The 27,700-nt window shown below is 38.1% G+C and overlaps 1 protein-coding gene across 1 annotated transcript; it reads right to left on the reverse strand.

Moving 5' to 3' along the window:
• Positions 1-27,641, reverse strand: PAT2 (protein affected trafficking 2). Its single transcript, XM_089160385.1, has 11 exons — positions 27,244-27,641; positions 26,655-26,731; positions 25,993-26,242; positions 24,280-24,906; positions 13,182-13,355; positions 8,857-8,983; positions 8,666-8,775; positions 4,338-4,538; positions 2,648-3,660; positions 1,842-2,108; positions 1-932 (listed from the first exon to the last, which is right to left on the reverse strand). Exons 1-11 carry the CDS (start codon positions 27,457-27,459, stop codon positions 584-586), a joined length of 3,411 nt encoding a protein of 1,136 aa, XP_089016511.1. The 5' UTR covers positions 27,460-27,641; the 3' UTR covers positions 1-583.
• Positions 27,642-27,700: the final 59 nt, after the last annotated feature.

Below are 27,700 nucleotides of genomic sequence, written 5' to 3' on the forward strand. Positions count from 1 at the left end.
TAAAATAATAATAATAATAAAATTCCTAATTGTGGTTTTCATAATAAATTTGATGTAAAAATATTCCAGTGTTGAATTGTCAATGGAAGTAAATGCAATGGTCCGTCCAAACCTTCAATCACCAGTATAATCAGATAGATTTGACTGTGAGTGCAGGGTTTCTTTGAATGGAGAACCTGCTCAATTAGCACTGAAGGCTCACAGCACATCCATGATATGCATTATGATATAGCCATCCCATTGCAAACTTCGTCTGTTAGATTCAATGATCCAAAATTTAGAAAATGCATAAATTTCAGAAACTCAGTAAGAAGTTCCAACATATTTGCCAAGCATGTCTAGTGCAACTGGATCCAGAACATCGATGAAGAACAAACTTACAACTTTCATATGTTATCAAGATTGAAGCCCAAGGAAAAATGGAGAATTTGAACAGGATAGGATTCTCAAGTAATTGACCTGAAGAGCTGAAGACGAACAAGCCATCTGTTTCTTCCTGAACTGAATCACAATAGTTTTTCGAAAAAACAATTTCATACCTCGCAACAATTGCCAAATTTTGTTAACCCAGTTAAAATGGGTTTCAACTTAGAAATGCTACAACTCTGTTCAGCAGATTTAAACCAAAAATTGTTTCTTCACAGTTGACTTTTACAGATATATTCACTTGTTCTGAACATTTACCTTCTACATTGAGAGTAATTAAGCAAGGAACAGAGCTGCTCAAGATCTCACAACTGAAACGCAAACACAAACCTGACGCTTCATCAAGTTCGACAGCAACTGGCATATCCACGGAGACAAGGAAAAGATTTGCATTGCTCAGCATCTTTAAAGCTAGGCTCTGGCAAACGACCAGAAACCTGTCTTTCATTAATGCACTGTGATCCTTCTCATTGTTTAGTTCCTCAATATGATCAATATAAGTGCACCTGTTCCAACACAATGAATATCATCCCAGGGACCTTGCATATATTGCAATAGACGGTCATTTATTTGCAATGATGGACACATATCTGGAATACTGAAATGCTTCAATAAAGGAAATAAGCCAAAATAATTGTCTAATTATGCAACATAGGGTCAGATCTCACACCTAAAAATTTCTCCACCGACAAAACTCAACATAAGCTACATGATGACTGAAAAATAATGTTCCATTTTCATGGTTGAATTTTCCAAGAATGAACTATAGTTCCCCAACAAGTATATTGAATATCCTCTTTTCCTCCCAGGATGGGAAGCACCCACAAAAAATAAGATGAAATAAAAGAAAAGAAGAAAAAAAAAATTTGGGGTAAGAAGGTCACACGTAATGCATTTCCAAGCATTTATAAATTAAATAAATATATATATATATATATATATATTTGGCGTTAAGAAGCCACATGTACCGTATTTTCAGGCATTTACAAATTAGACTACAAAAAGATTTCTTTAATAAAACCAAATAGATTCTAGACCTAGGAGAAGAGGATTTCAGTATAGAGGTCAAACTTTGTGGAAGATTACTTGATCCTTGATCTGACAGGGCACTCAGAAAAGCAGAGCTGAAGAGTTCATTCATTAGGAGGAAAAATAAATTCCATGAAGTTGCTTGGCTGTAGCCCTGTTGTCACGTACATGGCCCAACTTTGCCTAGAAAGGTTGAAGATCTCACGTGGGACAAAATTTTAGGAGTGGGGCAATTCCAATAATTGTGTGGTATTGACATATAAAAGCTTCCCGACTAAATTATAAAGCCTTTTAAACATTTAAGTGCAAACTCTTGAGATCATTATTAACTAGAATTTTAAGAATTTCTATGCAAAAGTTGTGAAATGCAAGAAAGTTAAACATACCCCCTGCTGTATTCGAACATTCCACGAAGCTTAGATTCTTCACAAGTAAAGGCTTCAATCTCCATGGGAAGTGGTTTTACAAAGTATCCAATATCAGGGCGCAACTTAACAGCATGCTTTTTCCCGCTGCACCATATAACCAACTTGAGAGGTAAGAGGTGGTGATGAAAACGGACTTGGAGGATTTTTTTCTCCTTTTGTCCAGGTTGAAGACAAGTAATCTCTTCCATGGGAATTACTGTTGGCACATCAGAAGGCATGGAAGAGCTGCAACATCACCAATGAAAATGTATCACATACATGTAGCTGTGCTCCATGGGAAGCTAAAATTTATCAAAGCATGTGAAACTACCAATTCATGAAGCCAATGCAAAATAGGAGGTACCAACCACTGAACAAAACATCTATCAATGTCCATCTGAGATGCTAAGCTTTCCAAAACATGGACTCCCATTATATATATAAAGAACGAAAAAAGGGGGAACCCAGAGCTGAAGGCTTCCGCAAAAGCAGTCTGGGGGCAATTTCCCTATATATATATATAAGGTTTCAGATCACCCATAAGTCACCCTTATGGTCACTTACACAGTAATCTCTAGGCTAGAGCCTATCCAAGTTGTATCATTTGACTTAAAAATTCTGAACAGTTGGCCACATACCTAAGATAAAATGTACCATACACCAGCACAGAATTCCTCAACCCACAAAAAAAAAAAGGTTTAAAGCCAAGTGAAAAAGGGTGGGGGGGGGGAGAGGGAGTACATTAAGTGGGGGGGGGGGAGAGAATTAACGAGTACATTAATCACCTTTCATGTCTTTCTGATGCTTGGTTAACAGATTCTGAACTCTGACTAGATTCGTCATCAGTCAGTCTGATATTTTCCAAGGGTTCTGTCAAATGATTCTCAAAAAAAATTTCTACGCATAAAAGCAATGGGGATATTGTTGAAACCTCAGAAGCAAATGAATAATCCACCCTCAAGCCATTTGAAACTGCAGGATCTAAGAGAGTGTAGGTCTTTGGCTTAACTCTATCAACAATGTCCCGTAAAGATATTCTTGCAAAAGATGACACCTTTTGCATGGACGAGCTCAACTGTGGTAAACCAGATTGTTCATTCAACCAGGATTCTAGTGCTCTTTGAGACATCACTCCCCGTAATTCATCAGAGAAAGGCATCAAGTCAGTCTTCTCAGCAACTCCACCAGGTTTGTTATGAGAAGTGCTCACATCTGACAATTGAATAAGGGAATCATCATTATCGTCAACTTCACTTGCAGAACCAGAGTCTTCACTTTTATCTGAACTGGTTACAGAATACTGGGAACCATAACTAGAGGCACTTTCTTCATCCAAAGATCCCGATAGAGTATCAGGATCATTCATCCCAAAAGAATCACTATTGGTTGTTCCCTTGCCTGACACTTCTATCCCTTGAACCATATCCGTATGCTGACTAAGGTCATCATAAAGAAGTGTACCAGGCTTTGGAAGAGGTTCATATCCTGGAGCAGCATGAAGAACTATCTGTGAAAGAGAACCAGGAAGATAAAACCGTTCATTAATCGGGGTAGATGATGTCGATTTTGTCCTTGCACCAAATATGTGTTCCAAAAGTAGACTTTGTGAAAATGTATCATCGGAAGGACATTTTCCTTTCTCGGGCACTTGTGAAGAGATATAGCAACATAGCAATTTCTTCAGAACACGTGCTCGATCACGAATGTCGTAATTTGGGTCATATTTAGCCAGTTCCAAAACATATGATAAGACTTTTTTGAACACCTCTGTTTCTTCCCCTTGTGCAGATAAAACAACCTGAAAAGAAGTAATGGGGAATAATATGCAATTCCCACATTTAGCAGATGAGAAATGACATTTAGCATATGAGAAATGAATATTGGCAAACCATAGTCACTATTAAATTTTATTACAAGGATAATACCATCCAGCACGAGGTCTCTAAACAAAGAAAAGGCATCTTAAATAATGTTAAACAACGCCCCTCCTTTTCCCTTTTCTGGTCCCTGTGTGACCACACCCAACCCCTCCCCCCTCCCCAACTCCAAAAAACCAAACTCTTTCATAATTTATGCCAACTCAGGAAAGGAATGATTAGCATTTTTTTGGCTTGGCAACTACATCAATTTTTCTCTCCATAAAAAAGTTACCTGAAATACACCACATAAAAAGCCCACTGGAATTCGATACTGAAGCTAGCCGAAAGATTTGAAAACAGAAAATTTTGTTCCATCATTATAGTGAAATAAGTCCCAACTCCCAATTGCCTAATTAGGATATGCCAAGCCAATAATTTTTTCATGCTTATATTATCAGAAACTAGACTCCTCAAAAGTTTTGCTCAACAAACAGTATGGAAAAAAGCCAAAAAAAAAAAAAAAAAACGCTGATCAGCTTTTCTTTAACTGTGCTACTAGTGATTAGACAGATGAAAAAATATTGTGAGGTAACAAAATACAGTACACTTGGAATACCTTAACAACAGTACTGAGAATCTGATGCTTTGTTTCCAATGCTTCAGTGGTAAAGCACCCAGCAAGATATTTAAGTATAGTAGATAAAATCCTTGGGATTATCTGCCCAACAGAGTTGTACTCTCCCACTATCCAAATAATCATTGCACGGGCTGCAGGTACCTTTATCGAGTCCAAACTTCGAGCCAATTGAATAATCACCTTTATAAAATTTAAGGAAGTAGAAGGATCAGATTCCAAAAGATTTTCAAAATTAAAAAAATGCATATATAAAAACCTTAATCATACCAAATCCACAACATAGTATTCCAAAGTTCTTACCCCGCTTTAAAAAAAAAAAAAAAAAAAAAACATAGTAAGCCATAGTGAAGTGGGACAAAAGACACAGAAAAGCTTCTGAATGAATAAGTAATAAGCATTTCAGTGCACGAGGCTTCAGTACTGCAGGACCTAGGAAGGCAAATGTGTGCAGCCTAATCAGTACTTCACATGAGAGACTGTTTCCAAGTTCTGAATGATGAATTAAATGTATAAATTCAGTAATAGAGTAATTCCCACACTCCTAAAAAAAGAAGGGATGTTGTGTTATTCCCTTTCACTCTATTGCAGAACACAAAAAGAAATTTTCCATGTACAGTGGCAACTTTGAATACAATAAAATACATACTGCAATGCATACTAAATATTAGATGCCTTATGATATAGAAGTAGCAGAACTTAGTTGCACTAAAGTATTTGAGTGAAGAAGACTTTAGCAAGGTGACAACTTAATTTGAAAGGAGAGTCCCTTCCCAGTCATAGGTAAAAATATCCAAAGCAAAAAAACACATACAGATATACACGGATGAAAAAAATAAAATAATTACCAGATAAGAAATAAAGGAAATTGGAAAGCCATCACAAGCTTATGAAATATTTTATTTGAACCCAAATGAGATAGGTTAATGTAAATCAAAGCATGATGAAGAACAAGACAGAATTCAAAAATAAGTTACTTCAGTACCAAAAGTATATACCTGGGAATTCAAAAGAAGTCACTACATACACAATATCACATGCATAGGGTTGTGGGGATCAATACTGACAGCAGGCTTGGAGGAGATGCTGCCAATGTGATAATATCTATTAGTTTCTATTTTCTTGCACTTTTATTGAATAATAGCAAGAGTATTTTCCAGCAAGTTTCATTTTTCTTTTATTATTTTTTTCTCTGTTGGGGCCTGTCCACACTGTTGGAAATTTAAATTTACTAAATTTTGTAACCATTGATGAAAACTATAAGTATATATGGCAGAGCAAAAAGAACTATGATTGAAGCCGAGGCCGTCAGAGACCATGGGTTGAGTCTCTCCTAACCCATTCTCTCCCACTTCCATATCCCTTCTTCTTCTTCCCTATCCTTCACGGGCTTTTCTCATATGTAAACATAAAGAGCAATAAAACAAATTCAGTCACTCAGTTTTATTGATCCTGCTGAAACATCCCACTGGTTTATCCCTGGTTCAAGGTGAAGTTTGCATTATTTGGTATCAGAAGATTCAGAACCATCAGAAGATGGCAGATGAAGTTAAGACATGCTGAGTTCTACTCCCTACTAAAAGTTGTCCACACAAGACAGGATCAATTTCTTTATCAAACTTACACATGAGGATTTTGTTTTTCGAGAAGTGGAATGCTAATGTAGAAACAAGCCGAGTATGTCCAACAATCGAGTAGAGTACATTTAATGGTGCTCTTCCTATAAACAGGGGAAAGAGAACCAGCAGCCAATGGCATAAAGGATAAAGGAGTATTGGGAAAAATCAATGTAAGAACCAGAGATGTGATCAGTCACCCCTGAATCAATATTCAAATAATAAGATGTGAAAAAGCAAGAATGACCCAACCCCTCCACCCCCCCCCAAAAAAAAAAAAAAAAGGAAAAAAAAGAAGCTTGTTCTGGTCCGATGACAAAGACGGTTCCAAATTCCCAGGCAGGGAGATGGCTGAAGGCAGCAGATGGAGCCGATGAAGAACATTAGTCCAATCCAGTCACCAAGTTATGCAGGATATCACAAACTTTACAAGAAATAGATTGGTCAGCAGCAGTGGTGTCTTAATAGGAAGAATGATAGCTCTAGCAGAGGAAGAATGACTTTGTCCATAACCCGGGTTGCAATTTCCGACACTTCAAAGGGGCTTGATCAGAAGCATGACGATCATCAATACCAAAAGAGAGTCTGACATGGGATAAATTTCGAGAAATGGTAGAAAGAGCCGATCAATCCTCAGAAACTGGGTGAACCATCATGGCATTAAGTCAGGTATCCTCCAGTTGTACCATGGCATAAGCCTGCTGAAGTGTTGGAAAACAATCGCATTCAAAACGTGGGCCCAAATTTGATCGAACTCAATCTTAAGGTTCACAAGAAAATCATAGACACAAAGATCATCAACCCTTTCTTTAAAAGCAGTAGAATCAGTCTCACAGGCAGTGGTAAAGAACATAAAAATCTATTGTCACCACATGCTACTCAAAATAGAATAATATGAGAAATATATAACTGCCCACTTGTTTTGTAGCATAAATCTTCTGGTGGAGTTTGTAACATTGGGCGGCATTACTGACCTGTGCTAAATACTAAAAAAGAACAGGTCAAGGTCAAACAGTGAGACAAAGGGGGAATAAGCATCATTGAGAGGGAAAAAGACTGGATAATGGATAACCAGCTAAGGCCTCTAAATGACCAGTCAGTGATAATTGGTAAAGGAGGTAGGGGTGAATAGACAGCCTGGAGATTTGCCTAGAAGTAGCTACCCTTGTCTTCCAAACTTTGGCAGCAGCAGCATCAAGGAGGAGATAGGCCCCATCATCCCTTTGCCTAGTCAACACCAGCAGCAGTAAGCACAACAGAAACTCCACGTACGAATTCCGAAAGCCCACAAGCTCCAACAGTAAGGTAATAAGATCATGCCAACACTAGATTTTTGCTCCCATTTAATTCAAGGGAGACCGCAGGGAATGGAAGACCTCATTGATTGTCTCCTGCCTGTCCAATAGATGTGGAGGAGACCACAAAATACCCATGCTCATCGGTCAGGAGAAAGAATACATCAACCCATCCAGAAAGGGCTGTCACCCACTTAAGATCGAAAAAGAATTTAATTAGTCCATGGGTAAGTTGGAAAAAAAAAACTTGATGAGAGGAAAAGACTGACCACCAAGGTGAAACTAAGAGAGGCAGAATAAATGGTGTTCCTATAAGGGTTGGGAGGCAGTGGTAAAAGCCTAGAAGAGAGACAGACAGACAGACACCCGGGGGGGGGTGATGAAGGCTCGCGGTGACGAAACCGAGAAAAGAGAGAGAACCTTGTAGATTCCTGTTCTGATACCATGGGGAAGTTATGAATAATGGCTTACGTCCAATTGATTGAAGCCATTCTTTATAATAGATGGGGGAACATGAGAACCTTGTAGATTCCTGTTCTGATACCATGGGGAAGTTATGAATAATGGCTTACGTCCAATTGATTGAAGCCATTCTTTATAATAGATGGGGGAACATTATTGAATAGGTACAAAGACATTGATACACATAGGGCAGAACTATCCCCGACTCCATCAATTGGACCCACAATTCCAATCTCCACCTGCTGTCCTCTTTGAGTTTTTGGATTTCAAGTAGGATCCTTATATGACCTGACCGCCTTTGAACTTTCTGTAACTATGTAGTTCCAAAACTTAAAAGAAGGTTAGTTTATTCTCAAACCAGCAAGCTGGCTCTGATACCAAGTTCAGTCCCTGATGGTTCTAGTCAGTATCAGACTGCAGGTCAGAGTGTGAGAGAGGAAGAAGCAGAGAAAGAGAACAGAAGGCGTGAGAATGGGAGAGATGATTCAATCAATCACTTTCCAGCAGTGTTATTAATAAATTTAAAATGAAGTTTCTAAAACAACATTACAACCCTAACAAACATATTCACCCACAAATACAATTTCCATATGAATCCCTCCAAAGCTTCATAAATTTCATTCGAACAGCCACTCCATGTCTCACCAGCAGGACCGTTGGACTGGAAACAGGCTTTAAAACTAAATCCAAACAGGACTTGGCACATAGAGTATGTGCCTCTTAGTCTTATGTTGACTTCTCCGAAACAAACACTGAGTAAAATTCTCTGATTCGCAGCAGCTAATGCAAAGTGAAAAGACCACATAATCACACTAAAAATACAAATGTCTCCAAATCTAATCTGAAATAGGTAAAATCATAAAACTAATAGACAGAAAATGCATGATCACATAATAAAACTAAATGAGACAAGAAGCTGAAGACAAAAAGGATGTACCTTTTCATAACTGGCTGGGTCCTGCTTTATGATAGCTTTAACAGACATGATTGCTTGAGCCAAAACACATGCTTCTTCATCCATCAAGTACAAATCACTTGTCAAAGATTCTGCCAGATATGGTGCAATTATAGATCATGAGCAAAACTTTCTAATTTGGGTACTATGAAAAAAAGTAATTGGTTGCAAACCTTGTCTAGTCAAAGCCAGAAGTCCTTCCAAGCAAGCATTTGCGGTAACCGGAAGCCTTTGTGCACATAAGCCAATTGCAGCAATGGTAGCAGCAACAAATTTTCTATCTGGATCTTTAATGTAATCCTAGCCCACACTAAAAGATATGCATCAGTTCATTATTTATAATGCAAGTAATTGACAGGTGGCGTTGAAGGTTATTTTAGACCAAAAAGAATTAGTTAAAATAGAGAACTTCTCCACAGAACTAACATGGTCGATTTGACAGTGAGTGGATATGAAGAATGAATTAAATAAAACTCAAATTACTTAGCCTCTTTAATCAGATGGAATAAAAACTTACAAATGAAATCCATGCAGACTAACCTGAGAGCCACAGTTTACCTTATATCATGATGGGATTTGTTTTAATTGAACCACTGGGAAATGGGAACTCATTGTTGTACCAAGCATAAACTAGAAGAAGTTGAGAAACAGAGTTCTCAATGCAGAATGACTTTCTATCTCAATACTACTGCAAGAAGTCCTCAATGCTCATGTAACTCATTAAGTCAATGAAAACTGCCACTAACTGATAGGGCCAACCTCTGCTAGATCTTGAGATGCTTTTGTTCACCCACAACCTACTATAGCTCCACTAGAAGGGAAAGGATCTTTCTTCTGTCATACCAGGAATTAAAACAAAGAACTCTACCCAGAGAACATGAACCAAACATTGGCAACTTCCTGGACCAATCAATTAGATGTGCATACCAACAGTCACTCTTGTCATCCCAACTATCGACTCAGGATATTTATCTCTGAATAGCTTCTGCTTTTTACATAAAATTGTCCATCAATGGCAGATGGCCAATCAAACACTTTGGGCAGCCCCCCTCAAAGCTGAGCTTATAAGAGAAAGGACCTAACTACCCTTGGGGAAATGACCCAGCTACACAAGTACATATAATTGAGAACTATGATCTACTTGTGTTTTTAAGATAGGCATGTTATTATACAAACCCAAACAGCCAAGCAAAGAGCATACATGGAAGCAGTCCAAGCACTATGAAAAGATGGATTTAAAGGACTCAAGGTGTGGAAGACCAACAATAGACACCCCCCACGTGCAAGTACAATATCAAGGCTCAAGAATGACAAAAAAAACCCTTCTTGAAGACCATGAATATAGATAGGAAACCGGCACATGTAATTGCATGCATTTTTCAAGTTAAGAAATTAAGAAACAAGCCATACGGGTAAAAGGGGCTATTGGCTCAGTCCTAAGGGGTGACAGAATTTTCAAAACTATTTTTGGAAAGCCTTAAAAAGGCCCATGTTCTCTGTGCTAGTCAACTGTGAGCTAAATAAGCCTGATGACTACCAGCATTCCAGAGAGCTCATGGAAGGAACATAGGAGACTCCCTCGTCAACCAATAGACAACCAAGCTCCAAGATCGATGGTCATGGTGGACCGTGGTGACAATTGGCCTTCTAACGACTAGATTCCAACAACTAGAATGAGCTGGTTGACCAGGAGATACCCAAGGTCGACTGTGATGTAACCCAATTCTAGGGTTTGGGTTTATTGAATTACTTCCCTAAAATTTACGCTTAGCCTAGAATTCTTCTTTTTGAGCCAGAATTGAATTAAAGGTTGCTAATGAACCTAAATGGGATGGACAAAATTGTTAAATATGGGTTGGGTTTGGGAAGGTTTAGGGTCTAATATGGGTAAGGTTTTGGGTAAGATTTGATTTAAAAAAAAACTAAATGGGTTGGTTTCGGAAAAATTAGGGTTTTAACAAATCCCTATGGAATGATCTTGAGATGCCCAAAATCACCCTAGGGTTGAAGGGAATAGTGGGGGATTGATTTCGGAAGGTTTAGGAAACTGTGGGCTTAACCTTTGATGGAAGGAAGGGTTCTTGGTAAGTTCTTGGGAAGTCTTTTTTTTTTTCTTTGTCTTTTTCTTTTTCCTTTTCTCGTTTCTCAGGTCTGCCACAAGAGAGAGAAGAGAGGAAGTAAAGGGGGGTGCCACAAGGTCAACTGGTCAAGGGGAGGGTGGGGGATCTCATTAGGGTTGCCGCAGGGATGGTTGAGAGGTGTAGAGATGACCGCAGGGGGTGGGGGAGGCTGCATAAGGTAGGGGAGGGGGTGGGGGTGGGCTGCAAGTAAGGGAGGACGAGGGGAAGGGCGACTTGTGAAGGTGCTAGACTGTTGAACGATGCTGGAGATTGGAAGAAGAATGCTGGAACTTGAAGATCTATCAAAACCTCAACCATGGCCCTCCCAAGAAGGCACGATCCTTTCCCTCAATTTGCAGATTCTTCATTGAATTCAACTTAAGTTTACAATGAATGGGGTAGCAATTTATAACCTTTTAGTTGGAGGGCATGGACTTAGATCTAACTAGGAAATAAAGACTGGCTCAATTGGGGAAACCTTTATAGACTAGGATCCCCCTTACAACTAACTAAATATCAGCACAAATAAAAGAAACATAACTTGCAATAAAATACCTAATTATCCACAAGGAATCTTAATCTAAAAATAGATTCCTAGTGACACTCCAACTCTAACTAAACTTAACTGACTCAACAAAGACTTAAAAACACATTTGGACTCACAAAATTGAAACAAAAATTCTGAAATAAGAATATTTAATCAAACTAGGCCAGTCAACCAAGTACGTAAAATACAGATTGACTCTTTCCATTCTCACCATATTATATCATTCCCTTCTGATTGTCCATTCAAAACAGCAGCCTCTTACGTCACCAAATCATAGAATCTGGGAAAGAAGTCACATGCTTATAGCCTACAGCTATATTTTTTCCCCATCAGATTACGGAAGGTGGCATGAAGCACCGATTATGCTGCAGATTTCTGGAGAAGCATATACTTCTAGTTTTCTATTACAATATTCAGTGTGTCCACCTACGAGAGAAAACCTTCAGCACTTCCTTTTTTACAAGAATAGGGAGTTGATCTTCAAAGCATTAATAACACTGATGTCCAGATAGGCATCACCAAAATCATCTCAGAAACTCTCCACTGCAAATTTATAAGAGCATATAATTTATAAGCTCATAGATATAAGACCTAATAACTTATACCATTAGTAACAAAAGACGGATAAAATACTGTAAATTTATGTGCCTAGTGGTATTTCTAATTTGCTGAAACTTTGGGTTAAACTCTGAACCACATTCTTCACCCAGTTTGCACTGAAATTTTAACACTCAAACAAATATAGCATCCTCATTCACATGACCTCTTAATATGCTGTAATGTCTATGTTTGTTCATTCAAAACAGCCTCCCAGCAAAAATTGTTGGGCTAAGATTGCTTAGGAAAACTGCCCCCCCCCCCGTGACTCTGCTTGTGCGGAAGCCTTTGGCACCAGGTTCGCCCTTTGCCCCTTTTGTGCTATGTTTGTTCATTTATTCTAATACAATTGTTTACTGAAGTTCTCCATTCTTCTTGACCCCTCTGAATTTATTGTCTTTTCTCACATATTAAATTCCATTACTCGTCTTCCAGATTCTAGTTTTCTTCACCCCAATCTCTAGAAAGAGAAAGCAAGTCTTCATTGAGCGACTTTCAATATTTGAAATCAAAGACTAGAAACTAATCTTTAAGTAGCCACCATCAGACATTGAACAATGCAATTCTCCATTCTTCATCACCCCTTTCCAATGTTTTCTCATCTCACCCATTAATTCCATTATTCGTACTACTTGAATATAGTCTTCTTCTCTCTGAATAGTTGAATATAGTCTTCTTCTCTCTGAATAGCCAATGTGAGTCTTCAATGGAAATTCTCAATATTTGAATTGGGTACTGGAAGTGAATCTTCTGGAAGCTACAGTCCTAGGCTGTTGACTTTTCTCTAATCTGACTCAACTTTTCATTCTTATCCTCTCTCTCTTGATTTTCGTATTTGCTTCATTAAACACCATACCACTTACCAATTGTGCTTCTTACCAGATTTACTGCTTCCATTTTTTTATCTCAATGAAGAACATTTTATGATTTCCAAATCCATCCATCTACAGTTCCCAAACAATATTGCTGTTTACCCACAACTCTGATCAATTTTAGAAGCTATATGATCATAATAATACATATTTGCTGAAATTCTCCACTAAACCAGTCCACTAACAGTTTAGATTGGATTAACTCTAAAGCATCCAACAGCATTGACCCTTGATCAACTCTTTCTTCCTTTTCTTGACATGTAAATGGCATTCTAGGAGTTGACAAAAGAAACAAGAATAGCTCCTCAATAAAAGAACTTACAAGGTAAAATAAAATATATCACTTTAAACAAAGGAAGTACCTTGAACTCTTGAAAAATTAAGGAAATGGATGAATCTGTTGCCACTGTAGACAATATTTCAAGCTTCAAAGATTTTATCTGATGTGAGTCTGAAGAGCTTATGAAGAAGTCTTCAAAATGAGGTACAAAAAGGGAAGGCATTGCCTTGGCAAACACTTGAATGTTGCAAAGAACCTGCAGAACATAAGAAACAAAACAACCGTAAACCCTCCCTAACACTAAGCTGCGCAGTAGATGAAGATATGGAGATTAATAAACCAGCAATAATATGAAAATGTTGTAATCCAGTAGCTTAATTAAGGGTAGATTTGTCTGTTGGGATGCTTTTATTCTTTTAGTCCCACATTAGGTATATTTGTATTTTCTCTTGCATATTACTATTATAAATAAAGGCCTGCTGAGCCACATTGGCATAAGTCAGGATTCACTCAATCATTCCAATCAGATCCAACTCTCTGATTCATTACTGAGCACAGCCACTTCTTTCTCCTCTTCTTTCTCAAATGCAGAATCCACCCCCCCCCCCCCCCCCAAAAAAAAAAAAAAGGTTGCAGGCTTCATCATCTTCTTCTTCTTCTTCCTCCCCCCAATCACCTTCCGCCAAGATCTGAGCACTCCAGAGCCATCGCCTACACATCATATGGTGATCTCAAACTATCCCCTCCACTTCCGGCAGGTGCTAGGCCCACCGCCATCTTCATATTCCCATTGTGAACATTAAAAAAATCTGCAACTGAAAAAATAATAATAATAATAAAACAAAATAAAATCCTGTGATAGCAGAATCCATCCTGCAATCTTCTTCCATCAATCTGGATATTGAAACTTGTTTTTTTTCCCCTGTTTTCCCCATCGCCAGAATTCTGGTACAAGAAAAAAAACTCTCCTCTCTTTTTTCTTCTTTAGAGCATCGCTCCCTGTTTTGGGCATCACCTCTGGTTTTCTCCTCTAAGGGCAGTCAACCTCTGGTTTTGGCCCTCTGTTTGACTTGAGATCAGATTTTCCTTTGGAAAAGAAAAAAAAAGTCAGAAGTCGCCACATCATTCCATGATCTAAAAATCTTTTCTTCTCCAAAAAAAAAAGTTTTTTTATGACCTATTTTGTAGTGGTAAGTGTTTTTCCTCCAACCGAATTTTTTTTTTGTTGTCCTTGATTAATCCTTGTTCTTGTGATGGCTGATCCAACTGCCCCCAACTCTTCTGGTACATCTAAGGATCTTCCCGTTTCATCTATTCCTTGGGATCACGATTTTTCCCCTCTTCAAATGACCACTGTGAAGCTTAATGGGACCAATTAACTTCGCTGGTCTCGTTTTGTTTCTCTTAATGGTACTCATGGTGTTACTGCGCATCTTCATGGAACTTCTATCAAACTTTCTACTCCTAGTCCGCAACAAGATAAGTTGCATACTGATGAGTGTTTGGTCATAGGATTTCTTTTTAATTCCATTCAACCAAACATAGCAAAGAGTTATCTTGTTCTTCTTGATGATGCCACTATTTGGAGAGTTGCCAAAAATACATATTCCAAAGTAAATAATGATGCATAGCGTTTTGAGATCCGAAGAAGATTCATCAGTTGCAACAGAAGGAACTAACCCTATCTCAATATTACAATACACTTAAAGGGTATTAATAGAGATTGGATTTCTATGGTCGATGTACTCCATCCGGTGTTGTGGATGTAGCTGCTTTATCAAAAGTGGGAAGACAAACTCTGAGTGTATTGACTTTTTGGAAGGACTGAATATTGAGTATGATCAGATTCGGGCACATATTCTTTCCCGAGTGCCTTTTCCTTCTCTGGAACAAGCCTATGCTATGGTTGATACAAAGAATAGTTGATGGACAACTATGGTACATACTCAAACACCTGATAGATCAGCATTAGTGGGGTTTTGGCAATAACAAATCTGGGTCTGGTGATTCTCGACCTCCAGTAAAGTATGAATATTGTGATCACCCAACAAGGACAAGTGTTAGAAGTTGTAAGGATGTCCAGCCAATTCCCGAGGACGAGGTACAAATGGAGATAGGGGCAGCAATCAAGCTATTTTGGACACCTTGAGTACTCCAACACCTCTTTCCTCAGACGAGCTCCAAACATTTGCCAAATAATGTCCAAGCTAGATCTATCCTCTTCAATACCATCTCCCAATGCTAGTGTAGCCTCTACCATTACACCTACTACTGATCCTCAACGCCCCATAGGCATTTTCAGTTGTCACAATGAAAACTCCATTTATACATCCCTGGATAATTGACTCGGGGCAACCAACCACATAACAGGCTCTCATCCTCTTTATTTCATACTTATTCCGCTATTCCTTTTGCTCAAGATGGTCAAACAACTGATGGATCTCAGTCTTCAGCCTCTAGAAAGGGTTCCATTATTTGTTCTTCTACCATTACCCTTTTTTATATTTTGCATGTTCCTAAATTTTCAACTAACATTTTGTCTCTTAGTAGCCTTACCCGTGATATGAACTCCTACTCATTGTGTTTTTCACGACCTGGAAACGAAGTGTACGATTGGCAGTGGTAGATAGAAAGGGGAGTTCTACTTATTGGACAAGCCCCCATCAATTTTTTTCTACGGCCTCTACATCATCCTCTCCTGCACTCAAGTCATTATTGCAATTGCATAATCGTCTTGGCCAAATTCCTTTACCTATTTTGTCTAGATTATATCCTGGCTTACTTAATCGATATAATTTAAATGTTTTCATTGTGATGCTTGCATTTTGGCCAAGCAAACTAGATATGTTTATCCAATTTCTGATAATTGTAGTAATGATCCTTTCTTTGTTATTCATTCTGATGTGCAGGGGGAGACAAGACCTCTGAAGACCTATTAAAGAAAGCAGAAAATACCCCTTATGAGCCACGCCAGTTGGAAGAATCAGCTCCTCCTGGTGAATCTGCCTCCGACACTTCTTTGGACCCTACTTTGGACTTACCTATTCATTAAGAAAGCAGCCACGTACTTGCACTAAACACCCTATTTCCAATTATGTCTCATATCAATCCCTATCCCTAGAATTTCAAAGTTTCATTTCCTCTTTTACCTTCATTTTTATTCCTAACACCTATCAGGAAGCATTGTCCCACTCAAACTGGAGGGAAGCCATGGATGAGGAAATGCAAATTTCGAGAGAGAGGGGGGGGAGTGGGATTTTGTCTTTGCCTGCACAGAAATAAATTATCGGGTGCAAATGGGTGTTCATGATAAAACACATGGTAGATGGAACCATTGAGCGATATAAGGCAAGACTGGTAGCTAAAGGCTTCAGTCACACCAATGGCATTAACAACCAAAAGACATTTGCCCATGTTGCCAAGACGAACATTGTTCAGGTTGTTCTCTTGTATGATGTGAATCTGCGATGGAATCTACGACAATTGGACGTGAAGAATGCTTTCCTACATGGAGACATCCAGGAAGAGGTGTATATGGATGTGCCTCCTGGCTATTCTGGTCCTAAGACTTGGAAAGTGTGTGAACTAAGGGAGCTTTGTATGGACTGAAGCACTTCCCTAGGGCATGGTTTGGGAGATTTCATAAGGTTATGACTTCCTACGGCTATAAGCAGAGTAAATGCAAACTATAACTTGTTTGTTAAACGGAATGGTTCTCATACTACAGTACTTCTGGTGTATGTGGATGATATTGTGATCATAGGAAGCAATAAGGAAGAAATTACGGCCTTGAAGATCTTTTTAGGGACCGAATTTGAGATAAAAGATATATGGGCAAACTCATATATTTTCTCGAGGTAGAGGTAGGATACTCGGCTAATGGTGTATCTCTCTCTCAGAGGAAGTATACTTTGGATTTACTAGGCGTAGGCCTACTGAGTCCCCTGTGGAGCCCAATCAACACTTGAAGGCAAAAGAAGGAAAACCAAGTAATAAGAAAAGCTATCAAAAATTGGTTAGGAAGTTGATTTATTTGTCACACACTAGGCTAGATATTACTTTTGCAGTTAGCCTTGGCAGTCAATACATGCACGATCCCTACTCACATCTAGATGCAACATATCATATCTTGAGATACTTGAAGGCTTCTCCAAGGAAAGGCATCTTAATATCTTCTCATGGACATCTTAAAGTTGAAGCACACACAGATGCAAACTAGGAGGCATAGTTGTTAAGGCGTTGCCTAGGCGTCCAGGCACACTTAGAGGGCTTAAGGCAAGCGTCACTTCATTAGTAGCCCATAAGGCGTCCACCTCGGTGTCTGAGGCGTCACCTCAGGCGCCTAGGACACCATATACCCCAAGGCGACCGCCTTGTGGGCTATTTAAAGTCCAAAAAAAATGATACAAAATCGAAGGCTGATAATTCATTTACAATTAGATTCCAATTGGGAATTAACTACTCATTGCACCTAATATGCTACATTGGATCAAATTATTACATTAATTAGAAGAAAGACGGGGGGGGGGGGAAGGCAACCAAAACCGTAAAGACTTAAATCGAGTGCCCTAAACTCTCACAAAACTCTTCCTCTCAAACTCGATTGCCAACGATTGCAGCGACCAAAACCAAAATGCAGCAATTGCCGACTTCTTTCTTTCTAGTTTCTACTCTCTCCGGCGACATCTTTCTTCTTCTTTTTCCTTTTTTTTCCTTAAAAATTTGGTACAAACTTGAAACCTCTTGTTACTCAAGTTGCAGCACCAGTAGTCAAGTAACTCCAGTTGCAGCGGTTGTAACATTCCGGCGTCTTTGTTTAGCTTCATCTTAGGCGAAGGTAGGCAATGCCTATATCTTCTTCATTCTTTGTGGTTTTTTCTTTTGTTAATTAGTGATTTTGTTAAGCCAAATAATCTTAACAAAATCCATCATCGATTTGTAGTAAACTCCGGCAATTTTTGGGTGTTTGTTCACCATCTTCTCAAGCAACGGTATGTCTCCGGACAAATTTATTATTATTATTTTTAACTCTATTATCTATTTCTAGAAATAAAAAATGCTTACTCAAGGAATTCGTATGTTTTGTTATTGTATACCCTTGTGCACTGAGCCTTTGATTGTTGCTTCTGAGATTCTCGGCCTTTTTTTTGTGTTTGTTCACCATCTTCTTAGGCGAGAAGATGATGAATACCCTTATGCACTGAGACTTCGTATGATTTGTTATTGAATACCCTTATGCACCAATCCTCTAATTGTTGCTTCCGAAATTCTTGGCCATGTTTTCGGGGTTTTTTTTTTTTTTAAAAACTCGTTATCTGTTTCCTACAATAAACAATGCTTAGTTAAGGACTTTGTATGACCTATTATTGAATACCCTCATGCTCTGAGCCTCTGGTAGTTGCTTTTAAGATTCTCGGGCCTTTTTTTTTTTAACTCTATTATTTGTTTCTAGAAATAAACAATGTTTAATTAAGGACTTTGTATGACCTGTTATTGAATACCCTCATGCTCTAAGCCTCTAGTAGTTGCTTCTGAGATTCTTGGCCCTTTTCTTTAAACTCTATTTTTGGAAATGCTTAATCAATATCATCTGCCATTGGGGACTTCATATGACCTATCATTGAATACCCCCATGCTCTGATAGTTAATTAGAAGACACACTCATGTGCAAATCGTGAAGCTTTGTGAATCTTGAAAATTTTGTGATAAATGACATGACATTTGTTTAGTTAAATGTAGAAGCTTTATAGATGTTTAATACTTTAATTGGCTTTGTGGTATCATTATTATTATTATTGTTTTTAATTTTGGCTGATTATATGTATATGTTTCATGTTTTTTGTTTGTAGATATTCCCTAGTTATTTACAATGGCCTAAAATGATAATCCGATGCCTGTTGCTGGTGGGGTGAAGCAAGTTATGATCCCTCCAAAATCCCAAAGAGAAAGGCCAAGTCAAATGACCAAGGGTGGAAGTATAAGTATTGGCTAGATGTGGCTGATAGGAATACAATCAAACGCACTTTGTACAACAGAGACCTTAAAGGAGGAATTAGAAGATTGAAGCAGCATCTAGTGGGTGGATATGGGGATGTTGCAATGTGCACCAAGACCACTGCATCAATTACTCAAGAGCTGAATGCAATGTTGTTGAAAAATAAGAAAAGGGTAATTGTTACTGATTTAGATGAAGAGTATGATGATGTTCAACAAATAACTAGAGAAGTACATCCTACTCCTGCCTCTCCTGAAGGAGGGACGTTTCCTAGTGTTGGTTTTGAGGTGTCCTCCAAGAAACCAAGCTCTGGGACTGGCATCAAAGAGATTGCAAAGTGCCCTCATTAAGGCACTAGTAAGGGGTCCTATAGATATGCACGTTAGACGCACCCCTGAAGAAGTTGTTGATGATAGGAGGGCAAAGGGTACTACTCAAACAACAATCTTGAATAAAATGAGATCCTCAGAAGAAAAGAAACGAGCGGATAACACATCGTTGATTGGGTGCATCAGTGTGACATTCTATTCAATGCAGTTAAAGCTAAAAGCTTTGAGGTGATGGTGGAGTCTATTGCACAATATGGTTCCAGGTATAAGCCCCCAACTTACCATGAGGTCAGGGTGCCTTTATTGAAGAATGCGAAAGAAGGAACGATGGAGATGAGGAAATGTTATGAAAGGTATTGGAAGATGTAAGGATGCACACTCATGTCTAATGGGTGGACTGATAAAAAGGGTAGGCACCTCATCAATTTTATTCTGAATTATCTAGAGGGAACATTCTTCCTTGGTTCTGTGGATGCATCTAGCCATGTGCAAGATGAAAAAAATGCTTTTTGAATTATTGGATAGTAAAGTTGAAGAAATTAGGGAAGAGCATGCAGTTCGAGTAGTGACTGATAATGCCTCAAATTACAAAGCAGTAAGGGCATTATTAATGGAAGAGGACCACATTATATTGGACTCCCAGTGTAGCCTAGTGTCTTGATCTGATGCTAAAAGAAATTAGGAATTTAAAACAATATATGAGGGTGATAATTTAGGCGAAGAGAATAACCACTTTCATTTATAGGCACACAAGATTGCTGGAGGCCTTGAGACAAAACACAAATGGCAGGGATCTTGTGAGGGCTGCAGTGACTAGATTTGCCACTTCATTCTTGACACTCCAAAGCTGATTGAAACACAAGGATGACTTAAGGCATCTACTCATTTCTGAGGGGTGGATAAAATCCAATTTGTCCAAGACAAAAGCACAGAAGAAAGTTGAAACAACATTAGCTACAACATTTTGGCATGGTGTGGAGGATTGCATTAAAGTATCACAACCTCTTATGATTGTATTGAGGATTGTAGATGCTAATAAAATACCTGCATTACTTGAAGTGTTTGCAGCCATGCAAGAAGCTGAGAGAAGAATAAAGGGCAATTTTGGAGGCAAAGAATGACTCTTGACAAAAGTCATACAAATAATTTATAGGCGATGAAGTGTCAAATGGAGAGACCTCTATATGATGCAGCCTAATTTTTGAATCTTGGGAAGTTCTACAACTTAAAATGTTGTGGATGATTGTGAATTGATTAGTTATCTCCAAACTTCTTTCAATGAAATTGTTGCAAGACTAGTGCCTGATGAAAATCTACAAAATAAGGTATTGCACCAGGCAAATGAATACAAGCAAGTTAGAGGTCCTTTCTCTACAAGTATGGTTATCAGACAGCGTACAACTATGAGTCCTCGTAAGTTTTTACTTGTATGCTTTTTGTTTTTAGTTATACTTAATTTGTTTGTAACTCTAATTTTTATGTTGATCTATTCTTTTTATTTTTTTTCTAAATATTGAAGTTACTTGTTGGGATACACATGGAGGAAATGCTTTTGAGCTTACAAGGATTGCACGGAGGATACTAGGCCTTCTTGTTCCCCCTCAGGTTGTGAACGGAATTGGAGCACATTTGAGTTTGTAAGTATTAAGTGATTTCAGTATTTCAAATACTTTTTAAGTTTAAATTTTGGAAGAATGACTTGGATTCTCTTCAATTGTTTATGATTTTAGATTCACACCAAGAAGAGGAATAGGCTGGAACATGAGCGGTTGAATGATCTAGTTTTTATTCAGTATAATCGTCGTCTTCAAGAAAGGTTCAATGAAAAGCGATTGCAGAATAGAAATTATGATCCCATACTCCTTGATGAGCTTAACTGGAGCAGTGGGTAGATGGTTAGTCAGCCTAATGATTTAGTCCATCCTGAGGGTAATCTTACTTAAAGAACTGCTAATAGAGCTATGAGGGCATCTGCATCACTTGAGGACCAAAATAGACCAAGGAGAGGTCAACCAAGTGAATCAACATCCGCTAGAGTTAATTTATGCTACTCATGTCGAAGGTTTTTCGAGAGCGTAGTCGAGGAACATGACTCTAAGTCTAATGGAGACATGGAACAAGTGGAAGATTTGAATGATGATGAGAATATTGTAGAGGTCTAGGACGAGTACCTCTTTGTAGCAACAACTTCTTCTAGAAGATCTCCCATTTGCTACCAATTTGTTTGATGATGATTATAACTGGTAGATATATAAATTTTCTATTAAGAAATTTGGATATGGATTATGGATTTTTATTGGGAATTTTGGATATGGATGTTTTGTTATATTTGGGATTTGGACTTTAGATTTTAAATACAAGTGGGATTGTTTGCTTAAATATTTAAAACTTTGTATTTGGATATTTGGTTATATGTCTTGTTTCATTTTCTTCTTCTACTTATGAGAATATTTGGCATTTTGGCTATATGTTTTGTTTATTTTCCTAATACTAGACAATGGGGATGAAGATATTGCTTGGCAACATGGAGCCCCTATGGACATAAGAAGAGAAAGAACAATGGGTAACTACTGTGGTAGAGTCATCCATGGAGGTAAAAGAAGGTTCAAGCAACACTTAGTAGGAGGTTATGTAGATACACCCAACTGCCGCCAAGTCCCTCTGGAGGTGCAGGAAGCTATTGCTGAAAACTTATATCAAGTGGAGTTGGCTAGAGCTCAACAATGTAGAGGACCTGGCGGAGGAGGTGGAGCTGCAGGTGCTGGTGGAGGTGGAGTTGCATGTGGTGCTGGTGTTGGTGTTGTTGCTGGTGACGTTTAATGAAGGTATGTTGTCTACTTGTTTTGCTTACGCATCTATGTACTTACTATTTAGTCCCATTTTATCGTATCTTAATTCTTGAATTCAATTGTTAATGATAGTATGATACTTGGAATTTATTTAGGAACTACTATTGTGTGGTTTGTAGTATGTTGGATGACTTAAGGTAGGCTAATGTTAGTTCTTTTATTATATAAGATATGATAGATTTATAATGAACTAGAGTGTATGAGATGTACACTAAAAATTTCACTTAAAATGCCTCAACCGCCTCAAAAGCGCCTCATTGACTCATCACCTCAACTAGCCTAAACCGCCTTGCATCGCCTCGTCATAGTGACAACTATGCTAGGAGGACAGCCAGATGACAGGAGATCTCCATCTAGTTATTGTGCGTATTTAAGAGGCAACTTGGTCATGGAGGAGCAAAAAACAGGTTGTAGTTGCACCGTCCAATGCTGAAGCAAAATTTAGAGCTTCGGCTTAAGGCATTTGCAAGGTATTGTGGTTGAAAGCTCTTTAGGAGCTTCGGACAGATCTAGAAGAGCCAGTACAGTTATATTTAGACAACAAATCAGCCATCGATATAGCTTATGACCTGGTACAACATGACAAGACTAAACATGTAGAGATTGACAGGCATTTTATCAAAGAGAAGGTCGAGTCTGGTCTTGTTTAGCTTACCTTTGTCACATTTGACAATCAGCGTGCCGCTGTGTTTACAAAGAGTTTGAGTAACGAGATGTTTAGTAGTATCATTAGCAAGTTGGGCATGATAAATATCTCTTGAGGGGGGGAGTCTAGTAAATCAGTAGTTTAATTATGAAGGGTAGATTTGTCTGTTAGGATGCTTTTATTCTTTTAGCACCACATCGGGTATATTTGTATTTTCTCTTGCATATTATTATTATAAATAAATGCCTGCTATGTCACATTGGCATAAGTCAGGGTTCATTCAATCATTCCAACAGGGGGGGAAAAAGGAGGGAGAAAAACAGCTATGAATTCCTACTACTTAACATTAGACTACAAACTTAAAAGGTTTTATGTCTTATAAAACTTTTGTTTATTCTTACTCAACTGTAGAAATGAAGCATCTCTTGTTTTCATCACAAAAGTTAAGAAAGTACCACTGATGTTTTCTTTTTTCAAAGGAATCCCTAAGTCTCTGTCTGTCTATCTATTCAATATTTTAAGCATGAAGAAATACTAACCACTGTCCAAAAAACAGTAAAAATTATATGGTTCATACAAAAGTCAGCATCACCCTGATAATGCAACATAAATAGGAAACACAAAAAGAAATGCACTTTGAAATTTTCCAAAAACATGTCAGAATTATTTGAAGTTTTGCAAGCACCTTCAGTAGAATTAATATTCAAGAACATTAGTGTTTGAAAAAGTGTAACAAGACCCAATATAAACATAAAAATTATTTAGTACACAAATGGTTCTATTTTACCTGCTTCATCAAATTTAAAAGCAGAGAATAACAAGTTCCATGAATCAAGTCCCAAAACCAGTTATAATGTGATAACAATGAACAGTTATATGCAACCAAAAGAACTAATACCATTTAACTAGACAAGAGCCATTACACAATGCGGTCCTGAGCATGCAAGATCCTGGGAGGGGTGAATTTGGAGACGGTCCTAACATTTGGCATTTTGTGCAAAATACCTGCCCTTAAGACTTAAAGCTAAGCATCAGCCCAGACAAACCAAACCTTTTACCACCGGTGCAAGCATGACACTAATAGACTAATAGTTTCTTGACAAACAGGTCACAATAACTCAGAAGCTTGATATCATGCTAAGGCTTATTTTAAATTTTAGGAATGCAAAAGCAAACCCTGCCCGCCCCAAAAAAAAAAAAAAAAAAAAAAAAGAAGGCGAATGCATAATCAAAGGAAACACATCAGACAATTGATATTAGATATCTAGAGAAAAAGTTATAACATAATTCAAGGCAGTGGAGGATCTCAGAAGAAAGAGACACATCAGACAATTTTTATAGATATATAGAGAAAAACTTACCACATATTTTGAGGCGGCGGATGATCTCAGAAGAAATAGAAGAGGTTTAACAATCCTATTCACTTCCTCCCGTGGTGCCATAATCCAGTGTACTCCAGCAGCTGCAAGTACCACCGCGCTGTTATGACTCCATAACAAGGGTGATGTGCATTGGAGCAAAATCTTTACATCTTCGTTATTTTTTCCGGATGTAAAATTTTCTGGATCCAATCCAGAGGCATCAATACTCGTAAAACCTGATCGTGACAAATATTCATCTGGTCCTTCAATATAACATCTGGACAATAAAGTAGTTAATTCAGACTCAAAGGCCATGCCTTCTACATTGCCAGAGTCTTTCCCCGATGCAGCATGCTCCACAACATCCTCTTCAAAACAGGAACCCTGAGAAGACTGAGAAGAGAACAAAACGGATTCTCTTGGAAGCCCATGTCTTGCCACTACATATCGTAGTAGGGTCCCAATCAAAACAATCTGACCCCACTCTTCAACATCAGGCAGAATCTCACATAACCTTCTAAAGTTTCTTCCCAACAGTGATAACTTATTAGGACAGACACAGATAAATGCAGCAGCTGCAGCACCAACAACTCCAGGGGACTGGTCACTCAGCAATATATTTACAATCTGCATCATATTTCATGTTAAACAAAGGAAATAAATAAAGGGATATCAAACACAAGATACTAATAGGTTGAATGCTGCAGCAGTTAAGATTGTCCACCTGGGTCAGTTTTGCTCAAAATTTTGACCCGCAAATGCGTTCTATGAACCTTAGGTTTCATATTTTGGGGTTTACTTTAGTAACAGGGCAAATTTACAGGCCCATAAAGTGAGGGTAATGTTAGTACACGGGATTAGTAATTGGGAAATTTTCATTTTTATTTACTTTTTATCTGAGTCTTATTTTGAAGTTGTAACCTCAATTAAGAGTTGACAGTAAAGCTTTAGTTTGAGTCCTAGTTTTATTTTGAGTCTGCTAGAATGATTAGTACTTCTACCAGTAAAATTAAGAATATAAGTTCTTCTAAGATGTCTGGCATTGTTGAACAATCTAAATGGGATTGATATCCCAAAATTCAAGCTGTTGTTCAAGAAGATCCACAATCAGTGAGCTGAATCATCTCCTAACCCTTGTTGTTCTTCTAATCCTCTACAACCCCAAAAGCTAAATCACCCACCACCACTCCCAACATAAAAGGAAGCTATATTTTGATGAAACCCCTGGAGGAAACTCAACCTCCCTTGCAGCCAAAACCTACAACCTCCATCTCAGTTAATTATTACCGGAAACTGAAAATTCTCCTAGCCCTAAACAACCATCAGTTTGCTATCAAATTTGGATCACACCACCCCCTCCCTCAACTAGAAATTTAATCTTTGTTGCAACCTTAAGTCCCCCAAGATTAAATTTCCAGAAACCTGGAACCTGAACCCTAAGTTGCTGAAACTTCAATTCCAGCAATATTCCAAAAGCCCTAAACATTCACTGATAGCTATCCCCACAATCACCTGACACAATTCTACCATCAAATCCTAGGTCCTGGACTCCTAGCTAGACAAAGCAATAAGGTCCATTGCCATAAAGGAATTTTTCATAATAATAAATACTATCTTCTTCTGGCTTCAGAAAAGAGAAAATTCAAGCAGGCTAGATGGAATTTCATGTCCTTTGTATACACACTCAAAGCTAGATACTTGAAGTAATCTGACCTCTTCAAGTGCAGAAGCATTTTCTTCCTGATGCAAATCATACAGCTTGGGAATAGCATTGGCAGCACATTTTCTAACATATACAGATGGGTCTCTGGCACATTTGCCCACAGCCATCAAAACTATGGGAGAAATTGCATGTAGACGTATTCCAGCCATGGCACGTAGTGCCCACGCTCGCACTAGTGGATTTGGATCAGACAAATCCTTCTGGAAACAATTAATTGATAGTAATGCCTCATTTGGACGCCTGAGGTTAAAGAGAAAAACTGAAAATTAATAGCATATAATGCATCTGTTCGAGAAATAATAATAAAATAAAAATAAAAAAAATAAAAAAAGAAGAAGAAGAGATAAGAGACTTCAGCATTTATCTCTGCATGACTATGCTGAACCACAACCAAGATGATAGCATAAAAAAATCAATCAATTACTGGATCTCTGTTTCCTTTATGTCTAATATAAGTGAAGTTGCATAACAGCAACCAAGAGTTTTTCAAAAGTGTTCTTTCTACACAGCTAATCATGTGATTTAATTCTTAAGCTAAGGTGGAAGATGGCTGAATGAATTAAAATCCACCAAACCATAGAGGTAGATAAGAGAAGCAGCAAAAAGCAACCAAAAGAATTTTTGAGTACAACTCCAAAAGTCTATGACATACTTATCTGCGTAATGAAGCAAATACAAGTAAACGAGCTTCTTTACTTCTAATGACTGAGATGCAACGTTCTTAACAACCTGCAGTTCAATAATCAAAAAAGAAGCATAAGACTAGAATAGACAATACATGGATTCGCTAAGCGGACGTACACAAGACAGATCCTTTTTTCCTTTAAATTACACTGATCACTAGTTCTTATATGTTCTATGGATTTACTGTGCCAGATTACTAGTCAGTCTCCAAAAAAATCCCTTCATTAGAAACAAAAAACAAAAAATTCTATCTCGAGATTGCCACTGCTTTTAATCCTGTAACAAACATATCATATCATATCTTATTAATGACCAAAACTGCTGATAATAAAATAAAAGTAAATAAACTTAAACTAAATTCGAACAAAAATGTATAGAATTCTTGTAATTCAATCACAAAATCTTACATTTAACGCATAATGCAGCACAAAATTTTCTTCATTTACCAAAGAGAAAATGATACAAATTATGCAATTACAACAATTTCTGCATTTCCGTTAATCGTATTCCTCTTCTTCTATATTATACCGAAAGAATATTGAAACAGAAACAGTTACCTGGGGAAAGAACCTGGACACATCGAAGCCCTGAGCAATTAGAGCCAGCAATCTTTTCAAAGCTTCGCAAATCTCCGAGTCGTAACGACTGTCAAGTAAAGGAGCAATATTGACGTCGTCGGGATCATCGTACAGGTGAGCATCAGTACCGATCCGAAACACCAGAGACGAAGCTTTGCTTAGGCTCTCAGCTGTGGCACCGAATTGTGGAAACATCTCTGCTTTTCAATTTGATTGTTGCGGACCAAATTGCAGGAGAACAGAAATGAATCGAACTGGTTAGCGCAGCGTCCAAAATTTCCACCGTTTCATTTCGTCTCTCCACTCTCTCTCTCTCTCCCCAACTCTGTCAATGGCTGTACAGAGGACCTGAGGCAAAAATTGATGAAAGGATCCAACGGTTGACAAACGGCTGGCATGTTAAAAAACTCTTGGATTCAGAAAAATCATGATGGGG

The sequence above is a fragment of the Hakea prostrata genome, chromosome 7, assembly GCF_041222555.1.
Source record: "Hakea prostrata isolate BN-2017 chromosome 7, UWA_Hpros_2, whole genome shotgun sequence".
Lineage (NCBI taxonomy): Eukaryota > Viridiplantae > Streptophyta > Magnoliopsida > Proteales > Proteaceae > Hakea > Hakea prostrata.